The following is a 25464-nucleotide window of genomic DNA, read 5'->3' as shown; positions in this document are numbered from 1 at the left end:
TTTCAAAAACCCTATTTATTCTCTATCATCAAAAATAGCAACAGGGGGACTTATACAACTTTTCTGTGAGTACCCACCAGTCTATTTTTTTTTCTTAAAAAAAATAGAAGTTAGTTAAAGAAAAATGATTTGGTTTTTTAAAAAATAATGTAAGGAAACACTTAATCAGATAGCCCAAGGAGTCATCAGAAATATGTGTAGCAAGAAAGCTTCATTGTTGGCCCTCTCTGGCCTTTGCACGTCTTTTACTAGACTAGAAAGAGAATGGACAGTACCAGTATGTTCCCCAACCTGCTTGGATCAAATTGTTTTGTTTTGAAACCCATTATTGCTAAACCAGAGTGTTGACACTGAGAGCCGAGGAGTCCGCTCATAGAGGATAAAATTGAGAGGCTGCTTCCGAGGACTGGATCTCCACCTGGGCCATTTTGAACTGGGTGCACTGCAGCCACTTGCGAAGGGCCACCAGGCCGGCACTGCTCTGGGCGGAGCCCGGCAGCGTCCGTAAGCTGTGGTGGTTCACGTGGTTCTGAATGGCCTGGAGGCGAAGCTGGAGTCCGGCGGATAAGTGCTGTTAAGAAAGGGCAAGACATCTAAGTTTAGTTTCTTTCCTCCAAGTGGGCACGGTCAACCCAGGGAGCGCCGGCTTGGGCATCTTCTGCAGGCAGAACTCCTACGTGGTTCAAGTGCTGTCTGGCCTGAACAGGAAGGCCAGCTCTCAACTTGGCAGCGTGCGGGGCAGGGGATGTGGGCAGGCAGCATGATTCTAAAGTCACTCTGGCCCAGATCCATCCCAGTAATGCCAATCCCAGCTTGACTCATCCATTGCAACGGGCACCGACAGCTGACACGTATTCTTGACCCCTGGGCGCTTATTCACCACGAGGGCCTGGGACAGCGGCGAAGGGCCTGGGCTCTGCAGCCAGCTCCCTGGGTTCAAATCCTAGCTCCTTTGTGGACAACCCTGGGAACAAGGTTTTCCGGGCTGCGTTTGGATTTTCTCATGGACAAACTGGGGATAGTAACACCTCGTGGGTTTGTTTGTTTGTTTTTTAAGGATAAATGAGTTAACGGAGGGTTTAGAACGGAAGTTGGCGCGTAATATGTGCTCATTACATTTTTTTTTTAAATATGTTTTTTTTTCCAACGTTTATTTATTTTTGGGACAGAGAGAGACAGAGCATGAACGGGGGAGGGGCAGAGAGAGAGGGAGACACAGAATCGGAAACAGGCTCCAGGCTCTGAGCCATCAGCCCAGAGCCCGACGCGGGGCTCGACGTCACTGACCGCGAGATCGTGACCTGGCTGAAGTCGGACGCTCAACCGACTGCGCCACCCAGGCGCCCCAATGTGCTCATTACATTTTAATCATGGTTACAGTCTCTCTGTTTTCGTGTTAGCGCACACAGAGAAGCTAGGTCCAAAGCTCTCTGGGCCTCCTCAGAGTTCCACAAAGCAGGGGCAGGGGCAATCCAATGCCTCAAGGAGGAAGTACAAGTGACTGTTTTCATAGTAAAAGCTAGCGGGAGATAGGTCTTCGGCGGTGTCGGGGCCCCCACCTGTGGCCACAAACTGCACCAACACCACGAACAAGACCACGCCTGCAGTCACTGCAGATGGCTGCATTTCTCTCTCCGTGTCTGGGTACCTTGAGGTCACCCCCCCCTTATTTCAGCCAACATCCCTCCCCAACTCTGAGAAGAAATTCAGGCAGAAGGTTTCCATCTTCTGCCCCCTGCTTGCCCTATAATCCTCACGCCGTAGACGGAGCCCAGGTTTGGGTGGAGCAGGTGGCTAAGCTCTGCCATCATAATGCCAAGTAACTTTACTAGTCATGGAGTAGGTTTTGCCCAAGTGATGACAGTGTGTCACTCGAGGCGGGGTCTGGCAGCGGAAAAGTCACTGGGACAGGGTCTTTCCCTTCCTGACTGCACCCCCCCCCCCAGTTACCCTTCTTTCTGGTCCTATGTTTCCTCATATGTAAAACAAGGGATGGGGCCAGATCCTTGCCCTTCTAGCTCAAGTCCATCATTCATTCAATGTTATCCTTCCTTAATAGAATTCTTCTTGTCACAAAAAGTCCATTTTAGGGGCACTTGCGTGGCTCGGCTGGTTGAACGTCTGATTTCGACTCAGGTCATGATCTCACAGTTTGTGAGTTCAAGTCTCGCATGGGGCTCTCCGCTGTCAGTGCAGAGCCCACATCGCATCTTCTGTCCTCCTCTCTCAGTACCACTGCCCCCCCCAACTTGCACTCTCTCAAGAATAAATAAGCATTTTTTTTTAAAGCCCATTTTATTAAAAAAAAACAAACAACCTTTTTAATGTTTATTTTTGAAAGAGAGAGAGAGAGAGCATGAGCGAGCAGGAGAGGGGCAGTGAGAGAGGGAGACAGACACAGAATCCGAACAGGCTCCAGGCTCTGAGCTGTCAGCACAGCTGACATGGGGCTCAAACTCACAAACTGTGAGATGATGACCTGAGCCAAAGTCAGACACTTAACTGACTAAGCCACCCAGGTGCCCCATAAGTCCATTTTATTTTTTACAGTTCATTTAAGTAATCTCTACACCCCACGTGGGGCTTGAAGTCACAACCCCGAGATCAAGGGTCATACGCTCTATTGTCTGTCTGAGTCAGCCAGGCGCCCCACAAAAAGTCCATTTTAGTGGCCAGGAGATAGCAATGAACACGCGTGGGCCCAGATCCCATGTGTGTCCTCTGAAGGTAGGGTAGGCCTGTGTTCTGCTCAGGAACTGAGCCTCGTCCGGACTCTGGGATCCCCCCTCCACCCACATCCTCATAGAGAGCGAACAGGACGCGCGTGGCCCCTGCTATCACCTCGGCCTGCACGGCCCTTACCCGGCCCACAGTCTCCCACTTTATCAGCACTGGGCGGCCGAGAGCAGGGTGAATTCACCTTGCTCCGTGGTAAGCGGAGCATCAGTGAGCCCTGGTAATGTCATGACCCTTCTCTGGAGGGGACTGGGCTTCCAGTCCACCAGGGATGACTTACCTTGGTATTTGACTGGATCATCGGCAACCACATAGGTATCAGCTGTGTGGAGAAACACAGAGGCCTTGTTATTAGCTAGTGGTCTCCATCCCCACCCCCATTCGCTTCCATTACTGCACAGGAGAGCAGAGCGCACAGAACCCCTTTGACATCACAAAAGGGTGGGACCCTGCTGCGGAGTTATCCATTAACAGGAAAACATCTTTCTGAGGCCAGACCCTGCTGAGCTGGTGGCATTTGGAGGTTAATAAGTGCCCCACGAGTGCCTGAAACACACACTTTAGAGTAAATGACTGATTGTCTCTTGAAAGCGACCACACATGGGAAATTAAATGTGTATTTATTTAATTAAATCCTCACTTTCTTGAAACAGAATTTCCTCCACGGGATCTCTGAGACGAGTCTCCGAGTAGGATGGCGACTCTATTTGCCCAGAGTCGTTAAGAAAATATCGCTGGGAATTGGTTGAAATGCTTCAGTGATGGAAAAAAAAATTAAGCCCCAAAGTAGCCTGGCTGTGATTTGGAAGGTGGGAACACAGCAAGAGTGACTTGGGCCAGAGGTTTGGACGGCACAGGTCACATGCAGGCGAGCAGCGGGGTCCCTGCTCCAACAGAGGGCGAGCCGCTCAAACTGCAGGCATCTAGGGAGCCCCGCCCTTCTGCTGCCTCTCTGGCCCACCCTGAGCCCCTCTGCTGTGCCTTTCCTAGGAAGCCACATGGTGTCTGACCCAAGGGCCTCCAGGAGCAGCTCCCCTCTCCCTGCTTTGGTCTCTCAGCCACGTTTCAGCCCTCCGGAATATAAGGCTGCCTCGTAAATCCACAAGTTAGGGACAGAAGACAGTGTTTCCCAAAGTGTGTCCCACAGGACTCTAGTTTGGTGGGTTTAAATGGGGGAGGGAGCACTGGTATAGTAAGTTTGGAGATGCTAGGTTCCTTATTACAGCATTGCTCAGATCTTTACTGTACTAAATATGCATCATATCACTTCACTCTGTTCCTTCCAACCCTCTCTACTCCAAATTCAGCAGAGAAGTACAGTGTCATGGGTTGAATTGTGCCCCCTCATGGTCCCTACCCACACTGCTTCAGAATGGGAATTTATTTGGAAGAGGGGTCAATGCAGATGTAATTGAGTTAAGGTGAGGTCCTTCTATGGTAGGGTGGGCCCCTACCAGTATGACTGATGCTCTTATAAAAAGGGGAAGATTTGGACACAAGCCAAAGAAAGCCAAAGACTGCCAACCAACCTCCCGAAGCTAGGGGGTCAGGATAGAGCAGATTCTCCCTCACAGCCCTCAGAAGGAACAACCCTGCTGCCCCCTGACCTCGGACTTCTGGCTTCCAGACTGTGGGATAAGAAGTTTCCATGTTTCAGCTGCCTATTCTGTGGTGCTCTCACAGCAGTCCTAGCAAACGAATTCCAGGGCACACTCCAGGAAGCACAGCCCACAGTTGGGAGTGTGCCAAGGGTGAGGAGGTGTTAGGGATTCAGTTGATGCTGAAGCGTGAGGTTCTCAGGAGGGGGGGGTCACGAGAAACATGTTTAGAAAAGCAGAGGTGAGGCCCCTCATCATCCACCCATGATGCCTTGGGAGGCCACATCAAGGGATTTGGATTTGTTTCCAAATCCAATATAACTTTGAAGAGGGAAGCCCTCTTCACCATTCACCATGAGTGGAGCTGTGTTCCAGAAAAGTCACAGTGGCAGCAATCTGCAGACTAGGATGAGGAAGAGGATGGACCATGGAGGCCAGGTGGAGGCTGCCTCGATGGTCCAGGTAAGACCAGGCGTGGCTTCCAGGAGGGAAAAGGGTGGCTGCCTGCAGACACAACCTGAGAGGGTCTGAGGACAGGTCTGCTCTTTGGAGCGAGGAAAAGGTCAGAGCAGAAGGTGAGGTTTCTTTTTTTTATATATTTTTTTAATGTTTATTTATTTTTGACAGAGAGAGAGAGAGAGAGAGAGAGAGAGAGAGAGAGAGAGAGAAAGAGCACGAGCGGGGAAGGGGCAGAGAGAGAGGGAGACAGAATCCGAAGCAGGCTCCAGGCCCTGAGCTGTCAGCACAGAGCCCGACGCGGGGCTCAAACTGTGAGATCATGAGCTGAGCCGAAGTCAGATGTTCAACCGATTGAGCCACCCAGGTGCCCCGAAGGTGAGGTTTCAAAGTGTGGGCAAATGGGAAGAGAGCTGTGCCATGAACAAAATGAAAGAATTAGTGGGAGGACTGCTGGGATGCAGGATAATGACCTGTCTGTTTACTACTCATGGCCACGGGCCACAAGGCTCATGTGATTCATCAACACACACACACACACACACACAAACTTGGTGAAGTGACAAATTACATTTCTCTCTATGCTTTTGTTCCCAAGGCTCAATCTGGTTGCAGTTCTGCTTCGAGCATTTTGTTGAGATACACAATTTGCTAATTTGACTTCCACTGATGTTCGCCCCTAAGCACATGGCTCATGTTGCAGCCATGTAATACTCCGTCTCTAGCATAAATATTGTGTTTAGGAATGTGGTATGATATGTACCAGATGATATAATTGGACAAAAACTCAAAATATCAGAAAATGACATTTTCTTTCTGCCTCCTCCAACCACCAACCCTTATAAAAAACTTGTGGGATTACAAACGTCAGAGACAGATAAGGCTATGCTCTCTGGCCATTAGCAGGATTGGCTCATGTAAACATTCTGACTGGGAAAAAATAAACTAGTCTAACCACTTCCTCTCCAATGTCTGTACAGCAAAAAACAAGCTCTAAGGGTCCTAATGTCTACAAACTTGCATTGACTTTTGACCTATTTAATATGGAGCAAGCCTACATGCCTCTTGATATTTAGGAAATACCCAAACTAACCTCCTGCTAAGATCCTGAGGGACCAAGGAGGGTAGAAGCCAGGAGACACTGAGTACTCTGACCCTGGGTGGACACCTCTCCCAGTGCTCTTCTTGGGGCTAATGGCCTGTATGAGGCAATCAAGGGGAATAGTGAGGTTGGGTTTAGAAGGGTTTTTGCTATTAGCCCATTTACAAAACACGTGACCATATCATTCTAAAATATATCTGCAAAGGCCCTTCAGGTTTGTGACTTAAGAATCACATGACTGAAGTCTTCAAGTTAAATCTCATTATTATTGATAGCATTATATAAGCCAGCAGTCATCCTATTTCAGGAATGCTAATTTGACTTACTGAATAACACTCATTTCAGTTCTCTTTTCCTAGTGGCTCCCACAAAGCTGTCAGTAGGAATTAGATGTAATTTATTCTGGGTTGTGTAATGTCATAATAAAGTTGGTTGGATTTTTTTTTTCCTCTGCAGAAACAATATCCAGAAAATGGAAGGACAATAAAAAAAAAAATAGGTTGCTTTCCACCAAAATAAAAGTGATACATTTCCTTTTATCTCGGTTTATGCTACAGGATAAATGAAGACTTTCTGCTCAGTTAGACTGTATTCATTTCACTCCATGTTTGTTCTAGCCCTCAAAACTAAAATTAGTTGTAAAACTTTCTCTTTCAGCAAAGATGGACTAACAAAGACCAGATTTTACCCTCTTGCCTAAAACGAGTAAAATTCCAGATGGAGTATATGAAACAATGACTTTCAGACACTGGGCATCAGCAATGCAGCACAGTGATCCCCGAGGGAGAGGAAACAAGGTAAGCCCTACAATATCTTAGCTAACTGCTAGAAAGCTTGCCGGCAGTAGCACAGGAGGAGGGACCTGGGAAGAGCCTAACTATCTTCCTGAGTTGAGATGGAGCTGTGAGTCCAGGGAGGTCAAGGTATGTAGTCTGTCAGGCAGAATACTGCAGAGGAGAGAGCTTCACAGAAAGAGAGCACGAGAGAGAACTCTGAAGATGCATAAAGGGTCCCCCTTGAGACTTCAGCTAAATACTGACCAGTGCACACATGTAAGAAAAACTACCTGAGGCTGAAGAAAAACAACCCCAGGAGATTAGAGAGGTGATCACATGGCACCAGCAACAGTTTGCGTTCCCACAAGCTGGTGACAGTAGAAAATTCTTACATTTAATAGAACATCAGGTAGAATACTTACAAGGTTAGTCCCTTAATAGTGAAGAAACATTAGCTCTAGACAAAATGCAGCTCTGATCACCTGGCAAGGCTTACAAGCAAGTTTCAAAAGGAAAATAACTATTTCTAAATAATTTAACTATAACACAGAATACAGCTCAAAAATATTTATAGGGATACAAAAATATCCAGCACTCAAGAAAGTCAAATTCAAAATGTCAAGAATGTAATAAAAAATGACCAAGCATACAAAGAAGCAGGAAAAGGTGACCTATAATGAGAATAAAAATCAATCAATTGGAAAAGACCCCAAATGATACAGGTAACAGAATTAATAGAGAAGGACATTAGAACAGTTATTATAACTATATTCAATAGGGTCAAGAAACTAGAGGAAATATTGAGTGTGTCAAGTAGAGGCACAGAAGGAAATATTTGAAGAAACAATAGCTGATACTTTTCCAAATATAAAGAAAACTATAAATCCACAGATGCAAGAAGTTCAACAAACCCAAGCACAAGAAACACGAAGAAAACTACACTAAGGTGTTTCACCATCAAATTGCTTAACAATAATGGTAGAGAGAAAATCTTAGAAGATTTTCAACAACAACAACAAAACCATATATTACATACAGGAGAAAAAAAGATTAGAATAATACAGATTTCTTGTTGGAAACAATGGAAGCAAGAAGACTGGAGGAGAAACATCTTTACATCACTGAAAACAAACAAACCTTTGAACCTAAAATTCACTACCCAGTGAAAATATCTTCCAAAAATGAAGGCAAAATAAAAACATTCTCATACACAAAAGCTGAAGCAATCAGTCACCAGCAGACCTGTGTAAGAAATAGGCTTTTTTTTTTTTTAATGTTTATTTATTTTTGAGAGAGACAGAGACAGAATGCAAGTGGGTTAGGGGCAGAGAGAGAGGGAGACACAGAATCCGAAGCAGGCTCCAGGCTCTGAGCTGCCAGCACAGAGCCTAACGTGGGGCTTGAACTAACGAGCCATGAGATCATGACCTGAGCCGAAGTCAGACGCTCAACCAACTGAACCACCCAGGCGCTTCAGACCTGTGTAAGAAATAGTAAAGGAGGGACGCCTGGGTGGCTCAGTCGGTTGAGCATCTGACTTTAGCTCAGATCGTGATCTCACAGTTCATGAGTTCAAGCCCTGCATCAGGCTCACTGCTGTTGGCTCAGAGCCTGCTTCAGATCCTCTATTCTCCTCCCTCTCTGCCCTTCCCCTGCTCGCACTCTCTCAAAAACAAATAAAACATCAAAAAAAAAAATTAAAGAAAGAATAAAGGAAGTCCTTTGAGCAGAAAAAAGATAGAAGTTTAGATCCATAAAAGGAATGAAAAACACTGGAAATGGCAAATATAAATATGGCAATAATAGCAAATATAAGTTAATATCGAAAAAAAGTTTAAGTCTCTTTAAGAGATAATTGTTTAAAGAACAAATAATAACAATGTATGGTTTGGTTTACTTCTACACATGTTTATAACATACACAAAGTGGTATAATATTACTTGAAGGTGGTAAGTCAAAAATGGATACTATAAACTCTAAATCAACCAAAAAAAAAAAAAAAAACCCTAAGACAGGTAGCTAATAAGATAACTAAAAAACACACTTCTACTTCTAAATGGCTTGTCAAAAAAGAAGAAATCAAAAGGGAAATGAGAAAGTATTTTGAACGGAATGGAAATGAGAACATATAAAAATTTGGAAGAATGCAGCTAAAGGAAGAAATTCAGTGCATTAAATATTGATGATACAACAGAGGTTTCTCAAAATAACAATCTTAGCTTCGATCTTAAGAAACTAGAAAAAGAAGAGGAAATTATAGTCAGAGTTTAATCATTATAAATTCAATCCAAAAGAAGGCAAAAGAAAAAAAAAAAGGAACAAGAAACAAAGAACAGATGGGAATTACAGAAAACAAATGGCAAGGTGATAGATTTAGGCCCCCAAATGGCACAAAACACATTAAATGAAGATGGTTTAAAGACTCCTAATTAAAAGGAAGGGATTGTCAGATTGGATTTTTAAAAAAAACAAAACCCAGCTACATGCTGCCTATAAGAAATATACTTGAAAAATGTAAAGACACAAATAGGGTAAAAAGTAAAAGAATGGAAAAAGATATACCATCCTAACACCAGCCAAAAGAAAACTGGACTACCTTTATTAATATCAAAGTATGGTTCACGGCAAAGAATATCAATGAAGATTAAGACAGCCATTTCAAAATTCATTTCATTAAGAAGACATAATAATCCTAAATATTTATGCACTTAATAACAGAGATTCACTACACATGAAGCAAAATTGATAAACCTGAAAAGACAAAGAAATCCATAATTACAGAGATATATCAATACCACTTTGTCAACAGTTGATAGAATAAGTAGACATATGGAAGACTTGAACAACACTATCAATAAGCTTGAACCAACTGGCATAGGAAACTACCTGACAACAGCAGAGGACATATTCTTTTCTAGGGACACTGAGCATTTACCAAGAACAACTATATTCTGGGACATAAACAAGTCTCAGTAAGTTTAAGATGACTGGAATTATATACAGTATGTTCTCTGAACACAAATGGAATTAAAAATCCGTGGGCACCTGGGTGGCCCAGTTGGTGAAGCATTCAACTTTGGCTCAGGTTATGACCTTGCCGTTAGTGAGTTCGAGCCCCACATCGGGCTCTGTGCTGACAGCTCAGAGCCTGGAGCCTGCTTTGAATTTTTTGTCTCCCTCTCTCTGACCCTCCCCTCGCTTGTGCTCTGTCTCTGTCTCTGTCCCTCTCTCAAAAATAAATAAACATCGGGGCGCCTGGGTGGCGCAGTCGGTTAAGTGTCCGACTTCAGCCAGGTCACGATCTCGCGGTCCATGAGTTCAAGCCCCGCGTCAGGCTCTGGGCTGATGGCTCGGAGCCTGGAGCCTGTTTCCGATTCTGTGTCTCCCTCTCTCTCTGCCCCTCCCCCGTTCATGCTCTGTCTCTCTCTGTCCCAAAAATAAATAAAAAAACGTTGAAAAAAAAATTTTTTTAAATAAATAAATAAATAAACATCAAAAATTTTTAAAATTTGAACTGAATGTAAATGAGAACACAGAATATCGAATGGTGGGATACCGCTAAACCAGTGCTTACAAAGAAATTTATAAAAGACAAAAAAGATATTGTTTATAATAGACAAGAGTGAATTAAATCTAAAGTAATCAGAAGAAAGAAAATAATAAATAGAAATGAATAAATAAATAGAAATGAATAAATAGAAGAAAGAAAATAATAAATAAAAAAACAAAGAGAAAAATCAATGAAAACAACCCAAAAGCCTGGTTACTGTAGTTTGTTAGTCAAAAGCTCACTAAAATTGATATGTCTCTATACAGACTGACAAGAAAAAAGAAAAGAAAAGAAGTCACAAATCCCCAGTGTCAGGAATTAAAGAGGTAGCATAACTACTGATCCTACAGATATTAAAAGTATATTATAAACAATTTCATGCCAATAAAACTGGCTACTTTGATGAAATGGACAAATTCTTTGACATTACACCAAAGATGACTCAAGAATAAACAGGAAACTTAAATAGCACTATCTATTGAAAAAAATTGAATCCATAATTTAAAACTCTTCTGCAAAGAAAATTTCAAGACCAGGCAGTTCCCATGGTGAATTCTATCAAATATTTAAGTGAAAAATAATAATAAATCTACAAAAACTTTTCCAATAAACAGAGGAGAGCCAGGAGTTAAGATGGCAGAAAAGTAGGGGGACCAGAATTTCCCTTGTCCCTCAAACACAGCTGTACTGAAGTCAGACACTTGGAATACCCAAGAATACAGGCTGTGGAGTGACAGAGAAATCTCTACAGGTGGACAAAGCTTGGTGGGACAGAGGTGCCTATTCACGAATTGGAAGAGAGAAAACGGTGTCATAGGTACAAAGAGGGGGATCCCCTTCTATGGAGAGACAAAAGGAGGTAAAGAGTGGCTGTGGAAGTGTGGTTTGGTGTTTGGACAAGAGAAAAACCTCTCTGGACCATGGACTAAGGAACGAAGAATAGGGAGAGAGCCAGTTTCTACTTTGCAAACAGGCTTAAGAGCTAAAGACTGGAGTTTTCAGGGGTGCGTGACTTTCCCAGGACTAGAGTGTTGCTGTGTGCATTCGCCTGGCGGGGAGGGTACCGGAGCGATCTCGGGGGGCACGCTGTGACTGAGAGAGCAGTCCCCTCCCTCGATTACTGTGGGAAGAGAGTGTAGTGACCCCCAATGACAAAAGACCCTGCAGGCAACAGCCAGAGGCCCTTTGTTGGCTGCACAGCATGGAGCTACCCCAGAACTAGGTCCACGGGGTGTGGGGTCCTTTAAGACATCAGGTTTTGAATCCCAGCCAAGTGCCTAGGAGGACACACCAGCTGCCTGAGCTACTCTGTGAGCGCTGCCTGAACAGGGTGGTTTGAGACACCTGGTCTGGGGAGGAGATATTCGGGAGATTTTTCTCCCCATAATCAACATGGTGGGGCTTCAGGGAACAGCACAGTGGCCCCCAGTGGAGGTGGGACCCGCTTACACCAAACCCCGCCTCTCCATGCCTGGTAACTATTTATCTACCAGAGTGAGATTGACACTGACCTAACCAGACGGCCTCTCCTCTAGACCATCACAGCCACCCATCCCAGGCACCAACAGACAACTGTCCTGTAGTTTTGAATGTTAGTCTATTTAAAAAAAATTTTTTTTTAATTATTTTTTCCCCTCTTTTCTTTCCTTCTCTTCTCTTTTCCCTTTTTTTTCTTTCTACCCTCCTCTTTTCTTTTTTCTTTCCTTTGGAATCAAGCTCATAGTTTCTGATTTGATTTTTGGTCAATTCTTATTTTTTTTCTTTCTTTTGTCTTTCTTGCTTCCTTTCTTTCTTTCTTCCTTTCTTTCTGTTGTTTTTTTAATGAGGAATGCTTATTCTTTTTACACCTTTTCTGTATCTCCTTCCTCTTTGTTTTCCTCTCCCTCTCTCTGGATTAAGTCTTATAGTTTCTCTGATTCTCTGCCTATATTTCCACCCCATCCCCCTTTCATTTCTCTTCTTGTATGGGATAAGGCTCCCCCCCGCCCACCACCACTTTGCTTTCCTTTTTTCCAGGGATACTTCAATGAACAAATCAAAGCACACTTGGTGGAAGATCCAAACAATCCACCACTACAAGCAGTGGAAGAGAGCAGCCAAAGACAACAGAGTGCATGCAACACACTCCAAAAACACTTACTGAAGTGCCTGGCCCTGGACAGTGTGAACCCCTTCTTAAGATAGTGGTACTTGCAGGTGCAGGACATAAAACAAGCTATTATATCATGTAAATGACAGAAGCCTAGCCAAAATGATGAAGTGGAAGAATTCTCCTCGAAAGAAATTCCAGGAAGAAATGACAGCCAGAGAATCGCCCAAAACAGATACAAACAATATATCTGAACAACAATTTAGAAAAATAGTCATAAGACTAATAGCTGGGCTTGAATAAAGCATAGAAGACAGCAGAGAATGTATATTGGTGCATAGATCAAGGACATAAGAAGTAGTCACGATGAATTAAGAAATTTTGTAAATGAGATGGAAAATAAACTAGATGCAGTGACAGCAAGGATGGAAGAAACAGAGGAGAGAATAGGTGAAATAGAAAATAAAATTATGAAAAATGATGAAGCTGAAAAAAAGAGGGAACAGAAATTACTAGACCATGAAGGGATAATTAAAGACTAAGTGATTCAATGAAATGAAATAATATTATCTGTATCATAGGAGTTCCAGAAGAAGAGGAAGAGAGAGAAAGGGGGAAAAGGTTTATTTGAACAAATTATAGTTGAGAACTTCCCTAATCTGGGGAAGGAAACAAACATCCAAGTCCAGGGGGGCACAGAGAACTCCTTTCAAAACAGGTCAACACCATTACATATCATAGTGAAACTGGAAAAATACAAAGATAAAGAGAATTCTGAAAGCAGCTAGGGACAAACGGGTCTTAACCTACAAGGGTAGACACATAAGGGTAGTAGCAGACCTGTCTATTGAAACTTGGCAGGCCAGAAAGGAGTGGCAGAAAATATTCAAAGTGCTGAACAGGAAAAATATGTAGCCAAGAATCCTTTATCCAGCAAGGCTGTCATGCAGAATAGAAAGAGAGATAAAGAGTTTCCCAGACGAACAAAAACTAAAGGAGTTCATGACCACCAAACCAGCCCTGCAGGAGATCCTAAGGGGGACTCTGTGAGTGGAAAGCAGCAAAGACTACAAAGACCAAAGACATCACCATAAACACAAAACCTACAGATAACGCAATGACACTAAATCCTTACCTTTCAATAATCACTCTGAATGTAAATGGACTAACTGCCTCAATCAAAAGACATAGCATATCAGAACGGATAAAATAACAAGATTCATCTATACGCTGCCTACAAGAGACTAATTTTAGACCCGAAGACACCTGCAGATTGAAAGCAAGGGGATGGAGAACCATCTATCATGCTACTGGATGTCAAAAGACAGTACAGCCATACTTATATCAGACAAACTAGATTTTAAAACAAAGACTATAACAAGAGATGAAGAAGGGCACTGTGTCATAATTAACAGGTCTATCCATCAAGAAGAGCTAACAATTGTAAATGTTTATGACCCCAACGTGAAGCAACCAAGTATATAAATCAATCACAAACATAAATAAATGTAGAGATAATAATACCATGATTGTAGGTGACTTTAATATTCCACTTACAACAATGGACAGATCATCTAGGCAGAAAATCAATACGGAAACAACAGCTCTGAATGACATATTGGACGAGATGGACTTAACAGATATATTCAGAACTTTTCATCCAAAAGAATACACATTCTTCTTGAGGGCACATGGAACATTCTCCAAAATAGATCACATACTGGTTCACAAAACATCCCTCAACAAATACAAAAGGACTGAGATCATACCATACATATTTTCAGATCACAACACTATGAAACTTGAAATCAACCCCAAGAAAAAATTTGGAAAGCCCCCAAATACATGAAGGTTAAAGAATATCCTACTAAAGAATGAATGGATCAACCAGGAAATTAAAGAAGAAATTTAAAATATACGCAAACAAATGAAAATGAAAACACGGCAGTCCAAACCCTTTGGGATGCAGCAAAGGCAGTCCTAAGAGGAAAAGACACTGCAATCCAGACCTATCTCAAGAAGCAAGAAAGGTCCCAAATACAGAACCTAACCTCACACCTAAAGGAACTAGAAAGACAGCAGCAAAGAAAGCCCAAAGCCAGAAGAAGAAGAGAAATAATAAAGATTAGAGCACAAATAAACAGTATAGAATAAAATAAAAAGCAACCAGTAGAACAGATCAATGAATCTAAGAGCTAATTTTTTGAAAGAATAAGAAAAATTGATAATCCCCTAAGGAGACTTCTCAAAAAGAAAAGAGAGAAGACCCAAATAGATAAAATCATGAATGAAAGAGGAGAGATCACAACCAACACCACAGCAATACGAACAATTATTAGAGAATACTACGAAAAATTATATACCAACAAACTGGACAATTTGGAAGAAATGGACAAATCCCTAGATACTCACACACTACCAAAACTCAAAAGGGAAGAAATAGAAAATTTGAACAGACCCATACCCATCAAAGAAATTGAATCAGTTATCAAAAATCTCCCAAGAAATAAGAGTCCTGGGCCAGAGGCTTCCCAGAGGAATTCTACCACACATTTAAAGCAAGTTAATACCTATTCTTCTCAAGCTGTTCCAAATAATAGAAACAGAAGGAAAGCTTCCAGATGCATCCTATGAAGCCAACATTATCTTGATTTCCAAACCAGAGACCCCACTAAAAAGGAGAGTTACAGGCCAATACCCCTGATGAAAAATGGGTGCAAAAATTCTCAACAAGATACTAGCAAATCGAATTAAACAGTATATTAAAGGAATTTTTCACCGTGATCAAGTGGGATTCATGCCTGAGCTGCAGGGCTGGTTCAATATTTGCAAATCAATCAACATGATACATCACATTAATAGGAGAAAGGATAAGAACCATATGATTCTGTCAATAGATGCAGAAAAAGCATTTGACAAAATACAGCATCGTGTCTTAATATAAACCCTCAAGAAAGTCAGAATAGAAAGAACATACCTTAACGTCATAAAAGCCAGATATGAAAGGCCCACAGCTAATATCATCCTCAATGGGAAAAAACTGAGGGCTTTCCCCCTGAGATCAGAAACACAACAGGGACGTCCACTCTCACCACTGTTGTTTAACATAGTGTTGGAAGTCCTAGCCTTAGTAATCAGACAACAAAATGAAATGAAAGGCATCCAAATTGGCAAAGAATTCAACCTTTCACTTTTCACAAATGACATGATACTCTACATGGGAAACCTGAATGACTCCACCAAAAAACTGCTAGAACTGATACATGAATTCAGCAAAGTCACAGGATATAAAATCGATGTACAGAAATTGGTTGCGTGATATACACCCATAATGAAGGAACAGAAAGAGATACCAAGGAACCAGTCTCATTTACAATTGCACCAAGAACCATAAAATACCTAGGAATAAACCTAAACAAAGAGGTAAAAGATCTGTATGTTGAAAATTACAGAAAGCTTATGAAAGCAATTAACGAAGACACAAAGAAATGGAAAAATATTTCATGCTCATGGATTGGAAAAACAAATTACCCAAAGCAATGTACATATCCAATGCAATCCCAATCAAAATTGCACCAGCATTCTTTACAGAGCTAGAACAAACAATCCTAAAATTTTTATGGAACCACAAAGGACCCTGAAAAGCCAAAGTAATGTTGAAAAAGTAAACCAAAACTGGAGGCATCACAATCCCAGACTTTAGCCTGTATTACAATGTAATCATCAAGACAGTATGATATTGGCACAAAAACAGACACATAGACCAATGCAATAGAATAGAGAACCCAGAAATGGACCCACAAACGTATGGAAAACTAATCTTTGACAAAGCAGGAAACAGTATCCAATGGAAAAAAGACAGTCTCTTTAGCAAACAGTGTTGGGAGAACTGGACAGCAACACGCAGAAGAATGAAACTGGACCACTTTCTTACACCATACACAAAAATAAATTCAAAATGGATGAAATACCTAAATGTGAGACAGGAAACCATCAAAATCCTAGAAGAGAAAACAGGCAACAACCTCTTTGACCTCAGCCATAGCAACTTCTTATTTGACATGTCTCCAAAGGCAAGGGAAATAAAAGCAAAATTGAACTATTGGGACCTCATCAAGATAAAAAGCTCTGCACAGCAAAGGAAACAGTCAACAAAATTAAAAGGCAACCGACAGAATGGGGGAAGATATGTGCAAATGACACATTGGATAAAGGATTAGTATCAAAAATCTATAAAAAATTTACCAAACTCAACACCCAAAAAAACAAATAATCCAGTGAAGAAATGGGTAGAAGACATGAATAGACACTTTTCCAAAGAAGACATCCAGACGGCAAACAGACACACGAAAAGATGCTCAACACTACTCATCATCAGGGAAATACAAATCAAAACCACAATGAGATACCACCTCATACCTGTCAGAGTGGCTAAAATTAACAACCTAGGAAACAACAGATGTTGGCGAGGCTATGGAGAAAGGGTAACTCTTTTGCACTGTTGGTGGGAGTGCAAACTGGTGCAGCCATTCTGGAAAACAGTGTAGAGGTTCCTCAAAAAATTAAAAATAGAATTACCCTATGACCCAGCAATAGCACTACTAGGAATTTATCCAAAGATATAGGAGTGCTGATTCGTAGGGGACATGTGCCCCAATGTTTATAGCAGTGCTATCAACAATAGCCAAAGTATGGAAAGAGCCCAAATGTCCATCAACTGATGAATGGATAAAGAAGGTGTGGTATATATACACAATGGAATACTACTCGGTGATGAAAAAGAATGAAAGCTTGACATTTGCAACAATGTGGATGGAAGTTGAGGGTATTATGCTAAGTTAAGTAAGTCAGTCAGAGAAAGACAGATATCACATGTTTTCCTTCACATGTGGAATTTGAGAAACTTAACAGAAGACCATCGGGGAAGGAAAGGAAAAATAAGCTACAAATAGAGAGGGAGGCAAACCAGAAGAGACTCTTAAATACAGAGAACAAACTTAGGGTTAATGGCGGTGGTGGAGGTTGCGGGGTGGGGGGGGTGGGAAAATGGATGATGGGCATTGAGGAGGGCACTTATTGGGATAAGTACTGGGTGTTGTATGTTAGTAATGAATTACGGGAATCTACTCCTGAAGCCAAGACTACACTGTATGTTAGCTAGCTTGACAATAAATTATTAAAGAAAAAAAAAAAAAAACAGAAGAGGAAAGAATACTACCCAAATCATTATATGAGGCCATCATTACCCTGATACCAAAACCAAAAATAGTTATTACAAGAAAAGAAAATTACAATCCAACATCCCTCATGAACATCAATGCAAAAATTATTTTAAAATGTTAGCAAATAGAATTCAGCAAGATATAAAAAGGATAATACACATCACAACCACATATGGCTTGTCCCAGAAATACAAGATTTGTTTAACATTCAAAAATCAATCCATAAAAAAGAATACTCAAATGACCATCTCAATAAATGTAGAAGAAGTATTGGAAAGTCCTGCATTTATTTCTGACAAAATTCCTTAGCAAACCAGGAATAGAAGAGAACCTTACTCAACTTGACGAAGGGTATCTATGAAAAACTGACAGCTAACATTTATATTTAATGAGGAAATACAGATGCTTTCCTACTAGGAAAGCAAGGTTTTTCACTCTCATAACTTCTATTCGACTTGTACTAGAGGATCTAGCCAGAGCAATGTGACAAGGCAAAGAAATAGAAGGTAGAAAGACTGGAAAGGAAGAAATAAAACTGCCTTTATTTGCACATGACATAATTGTCTGTACAGAAAAGCTGATGAGATCCACAAAAAAGCTACTAGCACTAATAAATGAGTTTAACAGCTTATAGGTTATAAGGTCAATACAAAATCAGTTATATTTCTAAATACTAGCAATGAACAATCAGAAATTTAAATATAAAAACCCAAAGCATTTATAATACCCTAGGATTATGATAATGTAGCGATAAATTTGACAAAATATGCTAATCTTGTATATGGAAAACTACAAAATATTGCTGGAAAAAGTATTTTTTTAAAAAATAGCAAGATAGGGGTGCCTGGGTGGCTCGGTCGGTCGAGCATACGACCTTGGCTCAGGTCATGATCTCAGTTTGTGGGTTCGAGCCCCGCTTCGGGCTCTGTGCTGACAGCTTGGAGCCTGGAGCCTGCTTCGGATTCTGTGTCTCCCTCCCTCTGCCTCTTCCCCACTCATGCTCTGTCTCTCTCTGTCTCTCAAAAATGAATAAATGTTAAAAAAAATTTTAAAAAACTAAAAAAATAGAAAGATATACTGTGTTCGTGAGTTGGAAGACTCAATATTGTTTAACATCTCAGTTCTCCTTGGGTTAGGCAAAGGTTTTTAAAAATACATTAAGGCATGATCCATAAAAGAAAAATTTGATAAATGTTAGTTCTTCAAAATTAAGACCTTCTGCTCTTCACAGGACACTCTTAAGATAATGAAAAGACAACTGCAGGGAAAATCTTTGCAAATCACCTATCAGATAAAGGACTTTGCCTTAAAACTCAATTATAACAACAACAAAAAATCCAACCCAATATTAAATGCACAAATAGTTTTAACAGACACTTCACCAAGCAGACATATGGATGGCAGATAAGCACGTGAAAAGCTGTTTAACGTCATCTGTCAATAGGGAAATGCAATTTAAAACCATGATGAGATACCAATACACAATTCTTAGGGTGTCTAAAGTGAAAGATGGACTATACTAAGTATTGACAAAGATGTGCAGGAACTGAAATGCTCATACACTGCTGGTGTGAATGTAACAGGGCACAATCACTTGGAAACCAGTTTGTCAATTTCTTGAAAGATTATACACATATCATATGGCTTAGCCATTCTGCTCCTAGGTATTTATTCAATGTACATGACAGCATATCTTTACACAAAGACTTGTACATGAATATTCATAGCAGCTTTATTTATAATAGCCCCAAACTGAAAACAGCCCAGATGTCCATGAACTGATGAATGGAAAAACAAAAGGTGATATATCCCTGGGGCGCCTGGGTGGCTCAGTCAGTTAAGCGTCTGACTCTTGATTTTGGCTCAGGTCATGATCTCACAGTTTCATGAGTTCGAGTCCCTGCAGAGCCTGCTTGGGACTCCCTTCCTCTCTCTCTCTGACCCTCCCTTGCTCACACTCTCCCCGTCTCTCTCAAAATAAATAAATAAACTTAAAAAAGTATTTTAAAAAGGTGATATATCCATACAATGGAATACTACTCAGAAAGAAAAAGAAATGATCTACTGATACATGAAACAAAATGGATTAATCTCAATGTTACTCTGAATGAGAGAAGGCAGGAAAAAAGTCTAAGTATTGTATAAATCCATTTATATAAAATTCTAGAAAATGATAAGTAGCCTATGGTGAGGGAAAACAGACCAGTAGTTGGGGCGCCTGGGTGGCTCAGTCGGTTGGGTGTCCAACTTCGGCTCAGGTCATGATCTCACAGTTCGTGAGTTTGAGCCCCACATCAGGCTCTGTGCTGAGAGCTCAGAGCCTGGAGCCTACTTCAGATTCTATGTCTCCCTCTCTCTCTGCTCTTCCCCTGCTCACACACTGTCTCTCTCTCTCAAAAATAAATAAAGATAAAAAAAAAAAAAAAAGAAAGAAAACAGACCAGTAGCTGCCTGGGGACAGGGATGTAGGATACAGGAGTGGTGGAAAAGAGTAACTAGAAAGAATACGGGAAACCTTTAGGGGTGTGAGGGACATGTTCATTAACTTGATTATGGTGGTGTTTTCACGGATATCATCTATGTGAAGACTTAACAAATTGTACATTTTAAATATGTAGAGCTTACTATATATAAATTATACTTCAAAGAAGCTGTAAAAAAGAAAATCAGGTATGATCATCTGAGTGTCAGTCAGATCGTTTCTCTCATGGTGTTGACTTTTGCTGTTGACTATCAAACTAGGGAAGCTCTCTCTACCCCATTTGAACCAGCTACCTTGCAGTGTTCGGACAACAGTCAAGTTTTCCCTGAAAATGGGTTGCTTTTCTCCAGCACTGTGTGAGTTAACTTGACAAGTGACCATAATTGAAGAATAGAGACAACCAAGGAGTGAAACTGCAAGTTATAAGGTCCCAAACTGACCCACTTTGTGTGGTGGGGGTGGGGGCGATGGCTGAGACACTGGAATCCAGACATGACAGGTAAACAGGGAGTGCTGCAGGTAGAGAGGAAGGACAAATAAAAAGGCAGGGAGTGAGAAACCCAGTTCTCCTTTACTCTCATTTTTTATCACACTAGTATGCTTCTGAGGTCCTTGGACAGATAACAAATACTTAAATTACACCCACAGACTAAACAGTGATTTAAAATAGTAATATTAGAAAGGAACTTAATTTATCTGAGAGAAAAGTGATAGCTACCAAGTCAAACAATTAAAGACCATTTGCCTTGGTTTTCTGGCTATCTTGTAAGGTGGGGCATCACCAACCAATTTCTATGACCATAAGGTCATTTTCAGATCGATGTTCCCCAGTAATATTTTAATGACTTGTGTTCACAGGCAATATTGGGCCAACATATTTAACCCAGGTAGACTTGGTTCCAGTGGTAGAACAGGAGCAAAAATAACATGATAACCATTTGGTGAAGGGTTGCCCATGAGCCTGAGTCGTCCAGCCCCCAACTCTGTCAAAACTAAATCAGTTTCTTTTCCTCTTCAAAGTCACATTCAAAGTAAATCCACATTTGTTTTCAGCAGCAAGAATCAGTCTCATAAAAATCATAAGATTTTCCTACCTTGACAAAAATTGTTGAATTGCACTCTTGCAATGCCTCCATTAAACTAATCACGTGGAGGCACACCATTTCCACCATCTGAAACAACAAACATGAAAATCAGTTCCACTCCCAGTAGTGCAGAAACCTCGAAAGCTAGTCTGCAGCCACAGAGGATCCATGCCATGTGCCCGCGAGCCTTTTGGCACAATGACCAGAGGGGACCACAAGCAGTAGTGCTTATTCACCTCTAAAACTTCAACTAGAAAGTGACTTTAAAAAGCTCCAGAGGTTTTTCATTTGGCATGCCTTCCTTATCTAACTCGGGGCTGCCAATGCAACGGGGTATTGATCTTGCTAATCTGCACTGAATTGTGATTCATACCAGAGGATAAATGCCTTCTGCTTCCCTCCTTCCAACTACAGAACCTGGGCTTATGTCCTTTTCTTCATCTTGACACTTTTTCCACAGTTTCTTCACCTGGAGCAGCTGTTTAATTTATTACACACCTGTCTTTGTGGCTTTGTTCTCTAGGGAACAAGGTAGCCACGCTGATGACAGTTCAAAAGTCCCTGATCAGAAATTCCTAAGGCTGGATTTTAAACACTACAAGGGAATTTTACCAGACTAGCATACATAGTTTAACACATTTTTCAGAAAAAAGTTAACTCAAATCTGTTAGTAGCATTATTTGTACAAAACTCATTTGTAACATTCATTTCTAACATTTATATGTCAAAGAGATTTGGAGCAGAGATATTAATGGTGTCAAAAAACTAGCATCAACAGAAGGAAACCGAATCTCTATTTAAGGTCCCAGTTTCATTGCCTGTAAAGTAACAGAATGCTTGATCTCCAAGTTCTTCTTCAGTCTCAGACTCTATGATCCAATAAATGTTTCTCAGAACTGTTTGTGCACCCTAAAATTGCCACATAAATTTCCTCTAAATTGAACTAAAATACCTCTCTCCATACAGAATTGCCTCATAACATCTGCTTCTCTAAAGAAAAGAAAGTGCTTCACTAAAGGAAATATATAATCCCCTTTCCAATTAGAGCTGAAAGAAACTGTTTCTTAGAGTAGTATCAATCAATCAAAAGTCATTTCCGTTATGCCTTTTGTGGACGGTGCATTGTTGGGTTTCTGGGCACACTGGGATCATCGTTATGATGTTCTTCCAGATCCCCTGCCCCTCACAGAGGAGAATTAGCCTGATAAAGCCCCCCATAACCAAGATACTAACTGTTGCTTTCTCCACTGAGGATCCTCCTTCAAAGTAGCAAAGGACTTCCTTGTAAATTCCTTCCATACACCCTCCGAGCCTGACTTCAAAGGACTAATCCAAGCTTGTTCAATGAAGTGGGCTCATGCTAACAATACCTCAGATATTTTCCAGTGAGGATTAGAGCAGCCCCTCTCTTGGTGAGCCATCTGAGCTAAAACTGAACTGGATTTGAAGACTGGGGGAGCTCAGGTCCTCCTAGGGCAACGCAGAAGGGTGAGGCCCTTTTCAGGGTTTGAGCCCTGGGTAGAATGAACATGTGTGGTTGGTCTGCTCTTAAATACCACCAGAGGATGACCCAACTGGCTAGGGTTTTTCCAAATTGCCTTGGAATCCAAAAATAATATGAATCTCCTTTTGACTTTATAGCACAAAACAACCCTTAAAGGTAGATTTCATATAAAATAAATTTTTGGCACTAAGCAGAGCAAACAAAAGTTTCTACTAAATTTATTTGCTTGCTCTGTTTCTCATCAAACTTATTATACAAGCAGAACATCCAGCTTATAATGTAAAAACCCACTGATATAATATTACAATTGAGACCCTTAAAGAACAGACAATGTGAGGGCTGGGTGTAGGTTACACCTTTTATCCACGATGGGAAATTTATTCGTGGACTCACCACTTTGTTGTGAGCCATCAGCTGAAGGATGCTGGGTGTCACCCTGCTCCAAAACTCCAGTGCGGTCAGGATCGCCGTGAAGCTGAATTCATTCTGACTTTGGACATTTGTAGCTACGGCACTTTGTTCGCAATATACGGTCCAGAGCTGAGCAAAGATAAATGCGTGGAAGAGAGAACACATATGCAGCACGGAGGTCTGAAAAGGAGGAGACAGGAGCCGTTACATTTCAGTGGGCTACAGTGCTCCACAGGGCCCATCCCACACAGTCTCGGCCTTCTGAGGAGCACGGCCAAAGCACATCTACTTCCAGAGATCGGAGGCTGAAGGAGTTCTCTATGAGTTACGGATTCGTGATTCACCACCTTAAGACAATCTGCTTTTCACTCTGTCAGTGGGATTGTGCTGAGAGAATAAAGCATCTTTCCAAAGAGAAGGCACCTTAGCTTGCAGAACGCTACCCACCGCCTTGCCTGTTAATGACAATGACGTTCTCATGCCTAAACTAGGTCAGGGAGAATAATCACTCTACCATCTGGAGGTGTTTCCTCGCCTGTAACATGGGGATGATAGTACCCTCCTCAAAGAGCTGGCATTAGGAGGAATCAGGTGGCATGTCTGAACACATTGCCCAGCAATGTGTTACTAATTATACTATTACCTTTAGTAGAAATGGCAGCAGCAAGCACTAGTGGCGAGCACGGACTGAGCATGCACCTACAATGTCCCAGACACCGTGCTAAAGACTTTCCAAAGACCGCTTCCATAATTCTCAAACCATCCCCTCATCTCTTTTACAGATGAAAAGCTGGAGCTCAGAGAGGTCACAAGGTCAAGGTACCTTGTACAAATGACCAAGTACCATCGTTAGGAATCAAACACAGCTCTGGCTTGAAATACTAGGAACTGACTGCCTGGCCCCTTTTGCAAATATCATTCAGGCTGTTTGGACGGTGCTCTACTTTATCACAGAGTCAGCTTTCCCTGGCCCACATCCCAGCTGCTCCCAAACCCACCCTGACTTCCCGGAACTTGCCTAAGCTTGTGAAGGGCCCTTGGCTTCTCTTAGCTGATTAGTACCAGTGTGTCTGGTTTGCTTACACTGGCTCATGACTGATGCCTGCCTTGGGTTTACTTTATTCCCTTAAGCACATCATCTGTCTCTACAATTTACTAAGTTCCTCTGTGTCGGTGATTCCAGCGTGTGCTTTAGTGAGTTCCCAACTGGCCTTCTTATTTTCATTTTGTATCTTTATAGATCTATCTCTAGAGATGTGAGTTGAAAAGATAGTGCATGAAAAATCAGAGCATAAATTTTCCTCCAATTCATATTCGGTTCCAAAAACTGATCATGGGATTTTTATTATATTTCTAGCCTTTTATTTCTCTTCATTATTTTGAGACAGAAATGCCTAGGAAGCTAACTCTTGCCTGCCTCCATAATTTATCTTTATAAAAGTAAACAAAGACAATTTAAGGGGGAAGAAAAGATAGTGCGGGAATTTAAACAACTTTAAATAAGGCATTAGCACAAAGTCGCTTTCCTAACATCCACAGGAGGGCAAGTGATAAGATGCATTTTCTTCTCAGAAGAAACATAATAGGCTGATAACGGTTTCCATTAGCAATTTCGATGCCTATGGTCTTAAGGTTGCAGAAATCGCTTACCTTTGATTGCTCTGGAAATCCAATCAGGATGACAATGAGATGGTCTGCAATATGAGAGCCGGCATCCAGAGGTATGGGCAGGCACGGAGAGGAGGCATTTGGACACACCGCGTTATGAGTGAGGGAGCCCAGGAGGAGCCAGGACAGCAGACGGATGCGGGAGATACACTCGATGAATTCTTTCGGCCTATCAAGTAGAAGGAAGTGTTACCGGCGATTTTTATGGTTTCCGTTTTGTTGGGCGCTCACCAACGGCTTATTGATGGCATTAAAAGTGTGGTTTTATAGGCGATTACCTACAATAAAACACCCAGGTGACAGTGCCAACAAAATGTATCTGTTTTTCTGTATCTGTATCTGTATCTGTTTTTCTGCTCGCCCTCGCCCTCTCTAATCCCGGACCATAGCTGCTTGAGCAACGAGCAGTTTCTGGTGACAACACGGGATTAAAATCATTCTTCCACCAACCTTGCTGCCCTTCTGACTAGCTGCTTTTTCTAAACTCTTTCCTTTCTTCTTAGAAAGTCTCACATCCCCACTAGAGGGGAAGGAATAGAGGCGGAGATGTAACACACGCCACCCATTTTCCTGCCCTGCAGTCATTGTCTCCTGCTGCTCTGCTGCCCTCCTGCCCGCCTCGCCCCAGCTCCAAGCCTTTCCTCTAGCCAGGGAGCCGACCGTGCAAAATGGAGTGCTCACAGAAACCAGCCCATGGGCCCCTCTCCTTCCTTTCTCCGCCTCCTTGTGCTCTATTTCATCTTTGCTATGGATTTTGTTCAGGCCACAATCTAACATGCTCCTTG

The 25464-nt window shown here is 41.7% G+C and overlaps 1 protein-coding gene across 6 annotated transcripts in view; it reads right to left on the bottom strand.

Moving 5' to 3' along the window:
• Positions 1–25464, bottom strand: part of UNC79 (unc-79 homolog, NALCN channel complex subunit) — a 267414-nt gene continuing 241950 nt past the window's right edge. For all 6 annotated transcript variants that reach the window (XM_030319845.1, XM_032593446.1, XM_032593447.1 and 3 more), the window contains 5 exons: positions 24662–24848; positions 22994–23191; positions 21106–21183; positions 3017–3058; positions 1–571 (listed from right to left, as the gene is read on the bottom strand). In XM_030319845.1, the coding sequence (XP_030175705.1) occupies positions 371–571; positions 3017–3058; positions 21106–21183; positions 22994–23191; positions 24662–24848 (706 nt within the window). In that variant the 3' untranslated portion in view covers positions 1–370. The remainder of the gene's footprint in view (positions 572–3016; positions 3059–21105; positions 21184–22993; positions 23192–24661; positions 24849–25464) is intronic.

Source organism: Lynx canadensis, chromosome B3 (assembly GCF_007474595.2).
Source record: "Lynx canadensis isolate LIC74 chromosome B3, mLynCan4.pri.v2, whole genome shotgun sequence".
Taxonomy (NCBI): Eukaryota; Metazoa; Chordata; class Mammalia; order Carnivora; family Felidae; genus Lynx; species Lynx canadensis.
Note: the sequence above shows the minus strand (reverse complement) of the source record. Positions and strands in the feature narration are given on the sequence as shown.